The sequence below is a fragment of the Drosophila elegans genome, unplaced genomic scaffold (genome assembly GCF_018152505.1).
Source record: "Drosophila elegans isolate 14027-0461.03 unplaced genomic scaffold, ASM1815250v1 contig_814, whole genome shotgun sequence".
Taxonomy (NCBI): domain Eukaryota; kingdom Metazoa; phylum Arthropoda; class Insecta; order Diptera; family Drosophilidae; genus Drosophila; species Drosophila elegans.
In genome coordinates, this window is record NW_024546167.1 from 21,308,237 (window position 1) to 21,325,652 (window position 17,416).

Consider the following 17,416-nt stretch of genomic DNA (forward strand, 5'->3'; position numbering starts at 1 on the left):
AGGCCGGGAATCTCTTCATAGCTCAATATTAAACAGTGAGAGAGAATGAAGTCCTGACCAAAGTGTGGCCTTGTTTGCGCAAATACAAACCCAAAACAAGGTTACTTAGGATGTGGAAAAAAGCAGCTGCTCCTGATGGCAGCTATCTGTCTCTTTTCCGCTCTATCTCCCTCTCTTTTCCGCACACTCCAATCCTTGATCGGCGGTCCGTTTGTCGACCATTTTGGTTTTGACTCACGCCCCGAAATCGTTCTTTCAATATCGCTTCCATTCATCCGCTCGGGTTTTTTTTTGGTTTTATTGCACCTTTTGTCTCCATCTGTCCCTCTCTTTCTGATCCGATCTTTCCGTCTCTTTCTCTTCCTCGCCATGCGTAATCGATGCAATTTGCACGCTTACGCATATCGCTGGATTAAACTTATCCCTGATCCCTGAACTGACTGATCCCTTGATGCGACAGCCATTGCCATGGATTGCTTATATTCTCTACACTGCGAAAACGTTATCAAACGGAGTTTTTCAATAACTCACGTTATATAAGAAATTAAGAATTGGATTAAATTAAATTTAGTTTGTATATAACTGTAGTTATCCTTCCTAATTGATCGTTATTAGGAATGGCACAGGGAAGATATTTACGATTTATTAGTTTGCGAAAGTTGAGCTTAAGCTTTTAATTAAGGAGAGATAATCGGGTAAAAAAAACATATTCGAGCTTAAGTCCTGATCACGAATTTTCATGTATATTTGCCAATTTCCCTTCTGTATTTGTATTACACAGCGCGCCAAGGTCATGATGCCTTCCATGTGATACCGGAATAATATAAACATATATTTTCTTTTCAGTGCACCTCTGGGATCTGCTTGAAAAACCCTCGGACTGGATTCGACTGTGCGACGTATAAAACGATATTTGGATTAAATATTTAATTGACTGCTAAGCGAAACCGGTGTGACCATATTGAATGATCCGATCCGGGGGTTGCTGCTGCTGCTGCTGCTGCTGGCGGGGATTAGCTCGATTCCACGTCGAGGTTTCATTAACATATCAATGTCGGCAGCAGCAGGCGACTCAGCCGCAATTGTAAATCCTCAGCACGGGATTTAGCTGCTGAATCCAAAGAATCTGATTTCGATTCTGGTGCGGATTCTGCTGCTGATTTCGATTTGGCTTCTCGAGGAAATTCGCTTAAATTTTTAACAAGACAAATACGCAAAGCACACGCCTTCCCACCCCCCTTCTTCTTCTTCTTCTCTCCCAGTTTTTCCGCTTCTGAGAAACAATCATAGAGAGAGAGAAAGAGAAGGAGAATGAGAGAGAGCGAGGAAAACTTTTCTAATTTTGCACAACTGGAAAATGTGGCCGTGGGCGTCGAAAGAGAAATGGCAACAGAAAATCGAAATAAAAATCATCATCATAGGGAGTCAAGAAAAAGTTCGAAGAAGATGAAGATTTCTCCCCATACTTTTTGCCCAGCGCTCAAATGGAAAAGTAGAAAAACCTTTTATTCCACAATGTTTGTTTAGTCCTTTGCCAATTGAACTTTTTCGCACAGCCAATCGAAGGGGTAGTGGTAGAACGAAAACCAAATACAATACTTAGACGAGTTAATTTAATTTTTTATTTAAAATTCAATCTACGAACTAAAACAAAAAGTGCACGGCAAGTGAAAGAAAAAATCAGGTCAATCTGGGAGGAAAAAAAAATATAAAAAAGTTTCATGTGGAAAATGGTAACAGAAAAAATCGTGCAAGCACAAAAAATAATAGAAAAGGTGAAGCAAAACTTTTAGGCTTAGCGGGAAGCGCACTCCCAGTGCTTCCTCCAACTTTTCTCCTATATTTCATCACCATCATCGGTTTTCCCGTCGGGAGTTTTTGGCCATGTAAGAAGTTCAGTGCAAAGGCAAATAGCAAAACCCACGATGGAGAATCCACTGAGATTCGGAGAGAAAGAGGGAAGGAAAATATCCTGGTCCTGTGGTCTTTGGCCTGCTTAATTATTCAATAATTTCTAAAAGCATTTGGCCACATTCGACGTCATCAGCCGTCATCCTTTCATCCTTTTACAACATGTGACAGGACCGCTTCTCTCCCTCCATTCAGTTAAACACATCTACCACCACACACTGTCAAATATATGCATTTATGAAAGCTTCCCTCTCAGGGCCCCACTGTCGTCCATCATACACAGAAATAAACGTCGAGTTGAGCAGTCTTTAAGTATCCAAATTGCAAAAAATCGGTATACACAAATATAAAACACCTAACAATTTTAAAATATATATATTGTATTAAAATGTTTAATAACAATAAATTCATCGCAATATATTAAAAACAAATTTGGCATTTTAAATCAATATTATTTGTTAACTTTTTTTCTAAGTAATTTCAATGTTTTAACCTCCACACACATTGTGGGGACTTTTCGCTTCATTCGCTTTCCCTGGCTGGCTTTTCACTTGTGTTTGTGTGAGTGGCTTGCCAGAGTTGCATTTATCATTAGTCGTAGCTTAGCTTTTGTTTTCCTGCATTTGAGAAGGGGGAGGGAAAGGGGATATCCTGGGGGCCATTGGGGATTTTGCACTTGGGCATGTTTGATGTGGAAACTTTAGATTAAAATATTTTCATATGCACACATACTAGGTGGAACAATAGCGATGAGGGTCACCAAAGTGCTGTAAATTATTTGTAGAGCTCTCCCTATTTCGTCTCCCGCATAAGCTTCACTCCTTCTGTATATTGTCCTTTGCATTCATCACTACTCTATGTAACCTTTAACCCCCCGAAGAAAGAAGAAGAGAAACGCGGAAGAAGGGGGCAAGAAACGGCGCATCTCCATGGGCGGATTGAGCGCATAATGATGTTTATGTGTTGCCAAAAACATAAAAGCATTAATTTAGTCATTATCTTCTTAAGATACAGCGCCGGCAGAGGCAGCTGAAAGTCCCATGAAAGCGAGAAGAGAGCCAACCTTTTTGCCACCCATAATTTTCATCAACATTTTTATGCGCCACTTTGGTGAAAGGGCAAAAGAGATAGAGAGAGAGAGAGAGAGCTGATGTATAGCCAACTCTAGCACACACACCTTCTCCCCTTCTCTATCACACTCTCGACAGCTATCTCTTTCCTTTGGGGGGCCTCGGGAACTGTCAGTGATGACTTTATCTGTATAAATAACTGTCAGTGGCCAAAGAAAGTAAGTAGAAAGCGAAAAAATAAAATAAAAAAAGAATGGGGAAAATGGGGGGAGATGGGGGTTTTGTGAAGAGGACATTATCTCCGAAGCGCCATCTTTATCCAAGACCTCCTGGCAACCTTAGAGCCAGCAAAACTGAAAGACCCCGTCTCACACCTTCAACCACCATCAACGAACGCAAGAGACAGAGATATAGAGAAAGAAAGAAAGGGAGGTAGGTTTACAGAGAGAGCATTACCAAACAACATGGTAGCTTTGAGGGCGTGGCTTGCCAACGATTCCATTGGTTGAAGTCCAAAAATGTCTGCTTAACGAGGGAGAGAGAGCAACTGCTGCCTGTGCGCTTGTATCTGATATCTGAAAGTTTGTATCTATATCTGTGCAAGAACTGGCCTGACGACTCGACAACTTGTCGGTCGGCACGCTCTCACAACAGTTTCGCAGCTCGAGCGGACAAGAAGGGTTCCCGGTGTCTGAAAAAACCTGTGAAAATTACCAAAAAATCACGACGGGATTTTAGCGCGTGTTTCTAGTGCGGCTTAGTGGATTTATCTGCACTTATTTAAAGTTTCTAAAATACGATTTGTGTAAAAGGTTGACTTAAAAGTTCTAAAGACTACGTTGAGATTATAAAAAATCAGCCTTGTTCAGTGGAGTTTCCCATAAATAAACATTTTCCGGACCAAACAACAACAAAAACATTTTCCTGCCTAAAAGTCCATAGACGCCTTCAAGATTCTCTCCTCACTGTGGACCCCGGCGACGCTGGCGGGCGGCGCAACAAACGGAGGAGGAGGCGGTGGCAGCACCAACAACTCCAGCACCACGCCCGATATTCCGCCCTCCAAGGCCAAGTTCAAGATCACCGTCGTGAGCACGCCCAGCCCCTCCCCACCGCCCACGCCCCCGTCCGCTATGCTTGCTCAAATGGTCGAGACCAGTTCCCCGCCGGCAGGTTATACCCTCAAAAGATCGCCCAGCGATCTTGGCGAGCAGCAGCAACCACCTAGGCAAATCTCCCGATCTCCGGGAAACTCGGCCGCCTATCACCTGACCACCGCCATGCTCCTGAACTCCCAGCAATGTGGCTACTTGGGCCAGAGACTGCAATCGGTGCTCCAGCAGCAGCAGCATGCTCACCAGCAATCACAGAGCCAAACCCCATCCTCCGACGACGGCAGCCAGTCGGGAGTGACAATTCTGGAGGAGGACAGAAGAGTGGGTGCTGCAGCGGCATCCCTCTTCACCATCGACAGTATTTTGGGCTCCAGACAACAACAGCAACAGCAACAACAGGCTGGAGGATCTGCTGCTGCTGGGGGCCAAGGCAACCACATCGGCAGCAATGGCAGCCAAAACGGTCTGACCTCGAATGGCATCAGTTTGGGACTGAAGCGGAGTGGCGCCGAGTCGCCCGCCTCGCCCAACTCCAACTCCAGTTCCAGCGCCGCCGCCAGTCCCATCCGACCGCAGAGGGTTCCTGCCATGCTGCAGCATCCCGGCCTGCATCTCGGTCACTTGGCGGCGGCAGCGGCCAGTGGTTTCGCCGCCTCTCCCTCCGATTTTCTAGGTAAGATTAGCTTGGTCATTTTATACATTATTATTGCCATTTTGAAATTGTAAAAAATAAGTGTGACGCTTTTGTTGTTATATATAAACCCAAATTTTAGGCTGTGCAATTAATCTTACTTATCCCAACGATAGAAACTTAACATTTCGATCAAAAATTGTGAATTGAATTAAACGGCCTTTATAAAGCTTTTTTAAGCTGATTTAAGCTGAGTTTTACACAAATCTTTTGTTAATTCCTCATTTACTTCAATCAGAGTAACCTTTTCCAAATATTTTTATTCTCCTATCTTTTTTCAAACTCTTATTGCAAAAACACCTTGAGGAAATCCACTCATGCAGTCAGCAATCACCCATTCACCCACTCTCATCCTGACAGTCTCACCCACTAAAACGAACCACTCTCATTCCCAAGCGAATCCTGAATGGCATTATTCATAATTAGGCAATGATCCGTGAAAGATGATTCCGCATTTCCCTTCCATTTGCCATCGATTTTGCGGTGAGAGGATTTGCATTGGGGTCTAAGTCTCAGAAAAACTGCTTCCGGGGTGGCTTTAAGATGGGCCCGGGTTTTGTGTTGATTCGAGCGTGGATCTCGGCGGAGATTTATGCAGAATCCCGCTTAAATTCATTCAAAGGCTCCCCCGCAGGACATGAATATTAAAAACCTGGGCGCAACTTTTTTCCCCTAGCTTGCTGCAACCGGAAACGGAAGCCTCAAATATGCTTACAGCTGGGGTCAATACAGTAGATTCAGTTAGGATGATCCTACGCAACACTTTTAGTGAGAATTGATTTTATTATTTATAAATTGTGTTTTGATTTCACTTTTTAGTATACTAGTTTTTATATTAACAAATGGAAAATCTTTTAAATTATAACTACATATTTTACCTCTGTTGTAAAGCCAACATGGCGGTCGTTTTATTTTCCGCGTTTCGTTATGCGCATTTTTAAGGATTTACCCAGGAATATACCACTTGCCCCCGACTCTCTTGCCACTGCTCATGATGATAATATGACTGTTATTACAGCCAGGGAATAATGAATTTCCTTTTTGCTTTCGCTGCAGTGGCGTACCCCAACTTTTATCCAAACTACATGCACGCGGCTGCGGTGGCGCATGTGGCCGCTGCTCAGATGCAGGCGCATGTGAGTGGAGCAGCTGCCGGATTGGCGGGTCACGGACACCACCCCCACCACACCCACGGCCATCCGCACCACCCGCATTTGGGCGCCCACCACCACGGCCACGGGCAGCACCACCTGGGGCATTTGGGCCATGGCCCACCGCCGAAGAGAAAGCGTCGCCACCGCACCATTTTCACCGAGGAACAGTTGGAGCAACTGGAGGCCACCTTCGACAAGACCCACTATCCGGATGTGGTGCTCAGGGAGCAACTGGCCCTCAAAGTAGATCTCAAGGAGGAAAGAGTTGAGGTGAGTTCAGAGTAAATCTTATTTTAATAAAGTGGATTTAGGGCTTGTATTTGCTCTATAAAATGCTCAAAGATTTTTTAAAGAGTAAAGTGATTTTAAATGGTTTGAAATAATATTGGTATTTTAGTGTTACAGTACCATAAGCATAATTGGTTTCATTTATGAAATTTTTAATTTCAAGAAACAAATCAAAGCTAACCTTTTATGACTTAATTACAAAATCAGTCACAATTCAATAAAGGTTTCAAACTAAGTTTTATGTGTGATGAACAGAAATCATGGCTTCACTTTATAGCAGCCACCCGCATCCCCATTTTGACCATCAAACCAACAATCTTTTCTTATATTTGGCTCTAATTTCACGCTCATTTTAATTCCCCGCGTGAAACCAATTGAGTGCTACACCTCCGCTCTCACCCACTAACCATCATGAATCAGATTCCAAATCTGAATCGCTGGCATCTGCATCGCAATCTCTCTGCTCTGAGAACTTCTCGTTGTTTATTTAGTTGTCAGCGGCGCACATTTTGCGGGGCTTCTTTGCCGGCGAAAGCAAAACAATGCCAATCCCAATGATTCACTTAATTTGGGTAATGGGACTTGGGATACAACCGCATGTTTAAACGGAGGGTGATGGTTATTTGCTTGGTGGTTGTCCCTGAATCGTATCATTGGTAATGTAAATATGGAGGGATTCCGATTCCGATTCCGTCTTCTGCGTCCTTGTAAATCCCACCCCGAGGGCCCCCGAGGGATGAACCATCCCTTTAACATCGACAATTGTGATTCAAAGTCCATTAGTGTCGAGGAAACCCGACAACAAACAAACAAATTGAGAGGTCACCAAGGAGGAAAGTGACTGCAAAAGTTGACAATTTAATTTGTTCACATTTTTGGTGCCTTGATGGGTTGCTATTTCGCGTCTTTGATACAGATTAACAACGCTTTTCGGGACCCCTTAGTTTCCCCGTTTCCCTGGCAATATGTTTGTCAACCGGTCAAATGTTTAACCTAACCCATCCAACCCCAATGTGAAACCCCTTCTTTGAACACCCTCACCTTTTGGAACGAGGAAGGAAGGAGGACAAGTGCGACATTTGTTGACACTCGACGGGGTGTGGGCTTATGTTTAGCCTTCAGCTTAAGACAACTTATACATTAACATTACTAAACATTTAGGATAATGAGCGGCGTTACTTAACCCGCAGGCATATTGACGCCTGCTTTTTGATTAGGCGACAAATTTAACCCGCGGCCAACATTCGAATCCAAAGCGGATTAGAATGCAGGTTGTGAGTTTAATGAGGGAGTTCTCTAAAAAAAAAGAAGAAAATACTATGGGGGAATGTCTTCCAACATTTCAACTAAATGGAAATCGGTGGTTTCAAATCTGCTAGCTCATGGGGGCGACTAATTAACATACAACACACAAAAAGAGACTTCAAACTTGTCTCTGACAAGCAAAGTGGATGAAGAAAGAGACGGCATCAATCCCCAATCCACAATCCCCAATCTTGTGCTCAGTCATCGCTCGTCATTGACTTAAGCAGCATAATCAACTTCAAGCTCTGGCTTCCAACGTGGACCATCGGCTTTTGACTGCTACTGTTTAGCATATTTGCATGCCAAGAGTTGCCACTCGAGACCCCTTGCGTCCCGCGATGCCGGGACGGTCTCCCTAAGTCCCCAGTCTGACCATAAGTGGCAATAATTATTGAAAATCTTGCCTAAGACAAACAGCAGTAATAACAAAAGAGAAAACAGAAGGAAAAAAATGAACAAAAATAAAAGCCTACACAGGGGACATATATATTAATCGGTGATCTGTTAAGTAACCGATTGGAACACATTCGGTTAGAAATCATGCAGATAAAAACCCTTTCATGGAGTAATCAAGATTAATATTTAAGGCATCAGAAAACCGATGAAAACTTATTTGATTAGAAGAGTTTTTTCTTTATAAAACTTGTATATCAAATTCACAGAAAAAGTAAAAAAACATTTTGTATTTACGTAAGATCTTCGCTTACTTAAATAGAGCTCGGTTCTCACAGATTTGTTGTCGAAACTTCCTCCCAACTACGCGTAATTATTCATTTCCCATCCAAACATAGCTCAGCATATAAATGATCTGCTTATTTTGACTTCATCATTTACAATTATTATTCTTATTTAGACACTCGAGAGTCGGTTGGTATTGGTGGATCGGATTGGTTTGGACGCTATAGAGTTGGATCGAAGCGAGATCGGGTAAAACAGTAGCCCTACCTGTAAAGCAAACAAACTCGTTCGCTTTGACTGTCTGGCTCTCTTTTTTCGCCTTACCTTCTTTGGTGCGTGCAAGTCAAATACGCCTAATCCCGCAGCTCAAGTGATCGCGGTGATTTCGTTCTCCGATCAGCGGGATTGAGAGGGATATATGGGAGGAATGCCTGAAGGGGACTTTAAATATTTGCCTTCGGTCGTCGCCAAGAAATTAGTAATCATCAGCTTGGCATAATTTGTGCTCCCCTCTCTCTCTCTCTCTCGTTCCGATCGCTCAACTCTACAAATATTGATGTTACCCTTTCGCAGACTCACATAGAGAGTGGTAAGAAACGGCAGGCAGAAGAATGTGCCCACTCATCACTCCTCCATTGTGAACTGATCTGTGTTGTGTCTGCTGTTTTCTTCTACTTTGTCGTTTTGTTTTGGCCAGGACTTGAAAAGGGCTTGTCACCCTACTGCCTTTCTTTCAAGGATCATCCCATGGCTCAAGCGTTGCCGCTTTGAAGTTGCACAATTGAGAGGCTTCTCAATCTCAAAAGGGGTTCTGCTGGGCCACCTGCGTTGGCAATTAACTAAAATATTGCTTCTTTATTATTATTATTGTTGTCTTTCCTTAGATACAATAAACACATCTCCTTCTTCGATGTTTGTTTAGCCTCGAAATTGAATTAAAAACGGCAATGAGCTGGAATCATCAGATTTTCGTTAATTTTACCCGAGGTCACAAACCACCCAACCAACCACCACCCACTGAGTGGGCCACTCAACCACCCACTTTCCCTCCGCAAATCTCACACCCCAAACTCCCTGCAGTAAATGCTGTTGTTATAATTTTTCATAATTTTCCATTATTCAAACACTTGAGTTTCGAGCATGCGAATTTTTCTGTATCCCCCCGAGAATTTGCGGGCAGCAAAGTGCGTTTATAACCTCAAGGCATGGCAAATGGAAAAGGGCAGGACTTTTTCGAGGGGAAGAGACACTTTTCCCATGTTTTCTTTACAGTTTTGGCTGTCGAAGCGTGTAACCATAGACAAATATTATTGCTGGGGGAGAAGTGGGCCCTCAAAGCTGCATAAATTTACACAAAAAACGCAAAAGTGAGTGGGTGGGTGGGTGATACAAAAGGTAAGGGACAGGTGCACTCCTTGCTAAGCTTTTAAAAGGTCGCCCGTGTCGGCGATTAGCAGTAATATAGTTCCAGAAAAATATGGTTACTTACCGTTTTTTGAGGGTGAAAATTCATTCATTTTAATGGGCAAAATGTCAGAAAAATAAAGGATCATCTTTTTCTGACTTATGGTCGAAATTTAAATATTCCTATAATCCGCATCACAGTTCATAATTGCGCACTTTTGATTTTGTTAAGAACAAATATTTCGTTCCTCTGAACTGGAATATCTTAAAAAATTATGGAAAGTATTAAAGTAAAAATTTCCACTCACCAATTTAGTTTATGTTCTCCTTTCTCCTTTCTTCTCATTTCTTCTATGCTTTGCCATTCTGAATAAATGAATGACTGATGATGATGTTGCCGTACAATCCATACTTGACATTGCTACTATGCATTTTGTACACACGCGAACTTGGATTTATTTAAATTAATTAGTTATGTATCACTTAATATTGAATCATTAATACAAAAACAATTAAAATTGCATTTCCATTTAGAAAGAACAAATAAAAAAATGGCCGCCACAGGTATGCATGTATGTATGCATGAATGCTTGTCAGGCAGAAAGCCCACACACACATGCATGCCTATGTACGCATTGCCGTTTTTTTCTTGGTTGAAAAGCGTCATCATTGAAGTTCTAGCATCTTTAAGTTCATAATGATTTGACAACTTAATTAACTCTTATCCGACATAAAAATGCGCTTTTCTTTTGGTTATTTAAATGAATAAAAACTCGTGGACTAGAGCACTGAATTTGCACCGCCATTGCACTTTGCCTTCCAAATCAATAAGCCAAAAAAACGGTTGCCAAATAGTAAAGCTGCAATGCCTTTTTGTTGAACCTTTAAGTGCACAACACAAACAACAATATTCTTAATTGATTTAAATAATTTGTGACTATTTATTGCAATTTAAACCACCGAAAAACACATTGTACGCCGCAGCTTTTCACTTTTGCAAATGAATTCTTCTTCTTGCTCTCATAATTCCATTCATTTGCTCTCCCTTCTCTCACACTTCCAGCAATTTACTGTGTCTCTTCCAGCACCTTATCTGGACATTTAAGTTGGCTTTCCAATTCGAAAAACAACAAATAAAAAAATGTCCGCTGCAGGTATGCATGTATGTATGTATGCATGAATGCTTGACAGGCAGAAAGCTCACACACACATGCATACATATATACACATTGCTGTTTTTTTTTTCTTTGTTGAAAAGCGTCATTATCGAAGTTTTAGCATCTTTAAGTTTATATTGATTTGACAAATTAATTAACTCTTATCCGACATAAAATTGCGCTTATCTTTTGGTTATTTAAAGCAATAAAAACTCGTGGGCTAGATCACTGAATTTGCACCGCCGCCATTGCACTTTGTCTTCCAAATCAAAAAGCCAAGAAAACGGTTCAAATAGTAAAGCTGCAATGCCGTTTTGTTAAATCCTTAAGTGCACAACACAAACAACAATATTCTTAATTGATTTAAATAATTTGTGACTATTTATTGCAATTTAAACCACCGAAAAAATATTGTACGTCGCAGCTTTTCACTTTTGCAAATGAATTCTTCTTCTTGCTCTCACAATTCCATTCATTTGCTCTCCCTTCTCTCACACTTCCAGCAATTTACTGCTTCTTTTTCTTGCACTTCCAACATGCATTTGTTGGTGGATTTCCAGCACCTTTTCTGGCGATTTCAATTTGGTACTAATGCGATCAGTAGCGCTGTCATTGGAATTAATTTTTGTTCTTAAAAAAGAATTTTGAAGCTCTTAACTTTATACTGATTGTTATACTATATCAGCTCTTTAATTAGTGCACATATGCACTTAACCCTTATGTACCTGCACTTAAATAAAAGGGCGAGGGAATGTGCGTAACGAGCAATTTTCATGGCTCCACGATTTTAATCCAACAACACGGCGAAACCAGCGTCAACAAATTGCCAAAAAAGGTTGGTGGAAAACTGGTAAGAGAAAATTGGGGGGAAAGGCAACACCCACCCATTTTGGTGACGAAGTTTCCAACCGACTTGTGCTGCCATTTTGCACTAATTAGAGCGACTGGCAAAAAGGCAGCCGCCATTTTGTGCTTTCCTCCGCCCCATTTTCCACCCAATCTGCCCCTCCCATTTTTATTAACCTCCCCTAGACCCAGCCAAAAATGTAATTTTCCTTTTTATTTTGTGGTCTCCTTGCTGGCGATGTTTCATTGTATTTTGGCTTTTGCCGGGGACAAAATTTTCCGGTCCTGGAAAAACACGAAAATGTTAGAAGGGAAAAATCGAAAGAGCAGGTGCAGCGATTAACGAAGCGCAAAGTTATCATAGCAGTGCAACTATGTGCTGCATTTTTGGGAAACATTTCATGGTAATCCAGCCACGCAGTCAGCAGACTGGCCAAAAAACCCAAAAACAACACACACACACACACACACATCATGATGGTCAGTCTGCCATAATGCCCCGCCCCCAGAATTTCCCAATTTCCCAGGGGGGAAAGAGGGGGGTGGCGTAGCGTAAAGCGCTTTTGTAGTTAATTAAAAATCAACTGCCGTGGGTCTGTTTGTTCAATGGATTTCATGCACGTTTTCGAATGTGTGCCTCTTCGGCCTTTTTGCCCCCTGGACTTTCCACCGCCGCCCCCGCGATTTTCCTGCGGTATCAGCGATTTATGCGCTTTTGGATGAAAAATCTGTGGCAATATTTGCAGTGGCCAGTGGTTCCAGAGATCTCGCGACTCCAAGGCGCGACCCAATGCATGTCAAGTTCGGCGCTTCCCGGTCCAAAAAAAATCTGCATCGGACTCCTTTTTACACTGCAAGAACAAGTACTCTTTATACTCAGGGTATAATAAGCCATAAAGCTAATTGTTAAGAAAGTTTCTAATTTTTTTTTTTTTTTTTTTTTGATTTTATAAAGCTTATCTTAACAAGTATTTTATTTCTGATTTTAAGATAATATTACCAGTTCATAATATTAAATTCGATTATTCTTTTTTGGAACGAAAGGGAATTTGGAATGGAGTTTCTGATTTTCATCTTTTTGATATCAACACTTAAGTATGTATATTTAACCTTTTGCGTATTATAAAGAAGTTATTCTTTGGTTATAAATATTTATATTTCTCTGATTTTATGGCAGTATTTTCAGTTTTTATACCTTTTTATGGATTTTGTGATTCAAGTGACATAACGAAGCCTTTTCCGGTTTTAAAACATTCATTTATCTCAGTGGGCGAATGCAGTTTCGCCATTTTGTTGCCATGTTGTTGAAGCCATCGCCATCAATCAACATGGGAAATCGCACACCACACAGATTCAGATTCAGATTCTGCCCCCTTGGAACAGCCACTTTTTTGCTTCTTTGTTTATTTAATTTCTCCAAATTTCCACTGCGATTTTTGCAAGCGTGCCACAGCCAGCGAAAAGCGGCAAAAAACGCGCCCGCGGTTATGGCCAAATTGTTGTGCGTTAGTCAGATTTTAAACGCGTGGCGGAGGCGGAGGATTGGAGGTGGAGCTGGAGGTGGAGGAAAGCTCGTCCGGAAACACTGTTGGCCGTACAAATTACGGGATTAGCAGAGCGCGCGTTTTTTTCCGGCGCACACACATGGCCAAACCCAAACCCAAACCCGGATTTTGCAGTTCCGCCGGATTAGGGTTCAATGCGGTTCGCTGGCTAACATTTAATTAAAATATGAAAGTATAATAAGCGAATATGGCGAAAAAAATCAATCAGGCGGTAAAAATCGCCCGTGGCAAGTAGTTTAGTTTTTATGGTTTTAGAAATTATGGATTAAAACTGGTGCATAGGTAATTATGGAGTTAGTTTGTGTTGACATAATTAAGCTGACTAAATTCATTGCTGCAAAATTTTTGAAAAACGCCACGCATTTGTGTGGTCGTCTATGTTGTTTTAATAACTTAAGCTCATAAAATTATGAAAATTATGAAAATAAATATGTAAAATATACACACACACAAACAAAAGGGAGTTGTCAAAAATCTAATAAAGCCGGGGCTAAAATGAAAAATAAGTGCAAAATTCAACTGACATTTGGCGAGGACATCAAATGCGTTGCCAACTGGCAAAGTTCAAAGGTTGCTAGGGCAATGCAAAACAAAAAAAAAAGAAAGAAAATGAAATCCTAAGCAAATAAGTCCGTAAAAGCAGCTGCAAAAATGTTCATAAATTCCAAGCAAACTTAAATGAGCTCAAATATGAAATTCAGAATTGCTTATAAGTTTATCGCATTTCTCTGTCATTTGCACATTTTCCACTTCCGCTTCCGCTATGTTATTTCAACAAATTCAGTCGATTTGCTGCATAAACATTTGAACAAACCCCACAGAAAACTCAACTTTTTCCTTGCAATGATAACATCATGGAAAATCAACTTTTCCACCGCTCCTAATTGTTCTAATTAAACTTTTTCCTGGCCGACAACGACTAAATGCAAATTTTGCGCCCAGAATTTCCCCAGTATTTATTCAGCAAATAATCAACAAACAGACGGACAAATAAACAAATAGGGGTTGCAAACTCACCATTGCACTCGGATTGGACAAATAGAGAATCGCAGGGAGAATCGGAGAGAGAAAAGACTCCGCCCTCTGAAAAGGAGTGGGTTTTTTGGGGTAGCTTTGGGGGCTAATGACAAGACAGATGGGTTCACTGCCCACAAGGGTGATTACATAAGGGATTCGCATTCCTCCTCTCCAACATCAAAGCTCCCTTTTCCCGGAAAGAGATAACCTCCTGATGATGATTAACCCCTAAGTCACTTCACAGCTGCCTTTTGTTTTAATTAACTAAGTAGCAAAGGGTGGAGATTTAGGCGGAAAAAAGGTAAAGTGGGGGCTACAAAGCTTGTTGATGGGGTAGAAAAGCCTATGGGCGTGGCCAGAGACTAATTAAAAAGACAAAAAAAGAACAAATAAATACAGAAGTAAAAAAGAATATGGTTTTTTAGCTTGACTTATCAGAAATACACCGAAATTACAGCGACAAAATTGTTTTCATTTTCTGTTAGTTAATCCTACAATTTTCTAAGACTAATTAAAAATACAAAAATGAACAAATAAATACAGGAGTAAAAAGAAAATGCAGTATTAGAATTACATTCTCTTTTTGTTAATCTTCGAATTAAGCAATGGACAAAAATGTTTCAAAAACCCCTGTGTCACAATATTTCATTTTTTCTACGGCTTATCAATTTTAAATATAATACTTGGCCTTTTTACATATTAATTAGAACCCTTACTTTCATTAAAAACATACAATTTTTGCATTTCTCTTAAACTACCCCATTCTGAATTCTCACTTAATTACAATTACAATAAGTCATCTCATTAAATCCGGAAAAATGAGAAAAGTAAATGGGAGTGGGTGGATTGCTGTCCCTGGCAACTGGCAAAAAGATAAATGCCAAGACTGAGAAATGGAAGACTTGGTAGGGCAAAAAAAAAGTAGGGAGTGGGGCGAAAATTACTTAAAATATTTATGAGCAGAAATCCCAAGGAGCAGACGAAAGAATTTCCGAGCAAAACGGATGAAAGTGTTTTTGAAGCCCCGCGCTTAAAAGTAACCTAGGTAGCCACCCAACCACCCAGGTCACCTACCCACTCAACCGAACAACTTGGCATAGCGAAACAGTTGAGTTATACTGTGTTTATAGCAATTTTTATAGCTAAAAATTAATACTACAAATTTAAGTTAATAAAAAACAAAGTGTTTTAAATTGACCCCAATTAAAAAACTATTTTTCCTCTTATTTTTTCAGGTTTGGTTTAAAAACCGTCGGGCCAAGTGGCGCAAGCAAAAACGCGAGGAGCAGGAGCGGCTGCGAAAATTACAGGAGGAGCAATGTGGCAGCACCACCAATGGCACCACCAACACCAACGGCAGCAGCGGCACCACCAGCACCACCGGAAATGGTTCTGCATCCGTAAAATGCCCCGGATCCGATCACTATTCCACGCAATTAGTGCACATCAAAAGCGATCCGAATGGGTATAGCGATGCCGATGAATCATCCGATCTGGAAGTGGCCTAAACAGTAGCCTAGTGGTTAAGTGTATATATGAAGAGCTAACCAAAAGTTGTATGAATATTCCTAGGGCCAATTGATCAATGTCGAAAAGGGGCTAAGAAGTCATTTAAAATAAGTAAATATATATTTACTTTTTATGATTTGATTGGTACTGGTACTCTTACAAATATCTTTCAAATTGCATTTAATTACAATCCGTTAAAAATTATTAAGCTTAGTTAATTGAGTTAACAAACTTATTTATTCATTGAATTGTTTATATGACTGAGTATCTAAAATTATCAAGTTCAAGGAGTAAATTTAAATGGCCCTTATCTCATAAGTTTTGTTTTGTATATAGACAAGGATAACATTTTTGAGCATTTTTTGTTACTAAGTTATAAGTTGAAAAACAAAAAAACACTAAGAGGAACTAGAAAAGTAACTTAATTATATTTAGTAAAATCTGTACAGTCATTAAATTTATGTAAACACGTATGTGTGTGCGAGTGCATGTATTAAACTATGTAGGTGTGAATGTGCATTTTGTCTTAATTGTTTCGTGTCCTGTGTCCAAGTCCAAAGTTAATTGCATCTAATATACAAATCTCCATTAAAGCCTATTGATAAATAAGCAAAACATACCATACTAGACGAACGTTAAGTGTCATTCCTCCAACGATTAATTCTAATGTTAAAACTAACTTATTGAGAACCGAAAATAAAACAAAAAACTCGCCAAAAGTCAAAGGAAAATGCCAACAGAAGTTGTTTAACTTTGGGCTGGGAAACTTTGTATGATAAGTGGGAAGACCCGGCAAGAAGCTTTCACACCTGCCACTCCGGGTAATAGGAGATCCCAGGATAACTGAAAATGGGAAAGGAAAATTGGGAGAAACTGGGTGGAAAATGGGTGCAAACTGGGGGGCGGCAGCGGTCAGCCTGTTAGCAGCTTCGATGGACACTTTAATGGCTTCGCCTCCAATCAATTTGCACACAGACACGGACCACACAAAAGATCTGAAATGGCAGATGGGGATGGGTATGGAGGTGGGGCAGGAAAATCTATATGCATCTGCATCTTCTCCGCTCTGCGGCAGATGTATCTGCATATCCTCTGCTGGCATTTGATGGCCATTCTCATTCTTGCATTGCGAATCGGGGGCAGTGCCAAAACAAGATGGGAAAGCCACTCAAATCATCCCCTGCACTTAGAGAAAAAGTCGTGTTAAAATAGAACATTATAAAATTGTAAAATAATAACATAATCGATATAAAATATTAACAAGTCAGTAATCACAATCACAAAAGATAGATCCCAAATTGTTAGCATTAAAAGAATATGGCATTACATGTGTGATCTATCTATTTTTTTTATATGTAAGTGATTTTTAAATACTTTTTTTAAATTGGCACAAATCGGAATCGCAATTGAAAAAAAATAATAATTCTAAATCTTAGCCCATCATGTAAAACATTTAAATTAAAAGGTATATTTGTATACCTCCATCTTTTTTCTTCTTCTTCATATTAATCTTATTTTACTTCTTTTGTTAGGCATTAAAACATTAGTATTTTATATGTGTAGTTTTTTAAGTAGCCTCAACATTCACAAAAAGAACATATCCAAAAAAATAGTTCAAATTGACAAGAGGAGAGTACAACTCCATTTATGTTTATTTACAGAATGTAATTAAAATACATTTTGATAAGTATCCTGGGAAATTTTTG

The 17,416-nt window shown here is 40.3% G+C and overlaps 1 protein-coding gene across 1 annotated transcript; it reads left to right on the forward strand.

The window, feature by feature from the left end:
* The first annotated feature begins 3,928 nt into the window (after positions 1-3,928).
* On the forward strand, positions 3,929-16,588 carry LOC108137830 (homeobox protein goosecoid). The gene is made up of 3 exons (XM_017259755.2): positions 3,929-4,769; positions 5,844-6,211; positions 15,437-16,588. The coding sequence occupies exons 1-3, from the start codon at positions 4,115-4,117 to the stop codon at positions 15,707-15,709; spliced, it is 1,296 nt and encodes a 431-aa protein (XP_017115244.1). The 5' UTR covers positions 3,929-4,114; the 3' UTR covers positions 15,710-16,588.
* Positions 16,589-17,416: the final 828 nt, after the last annotated feature.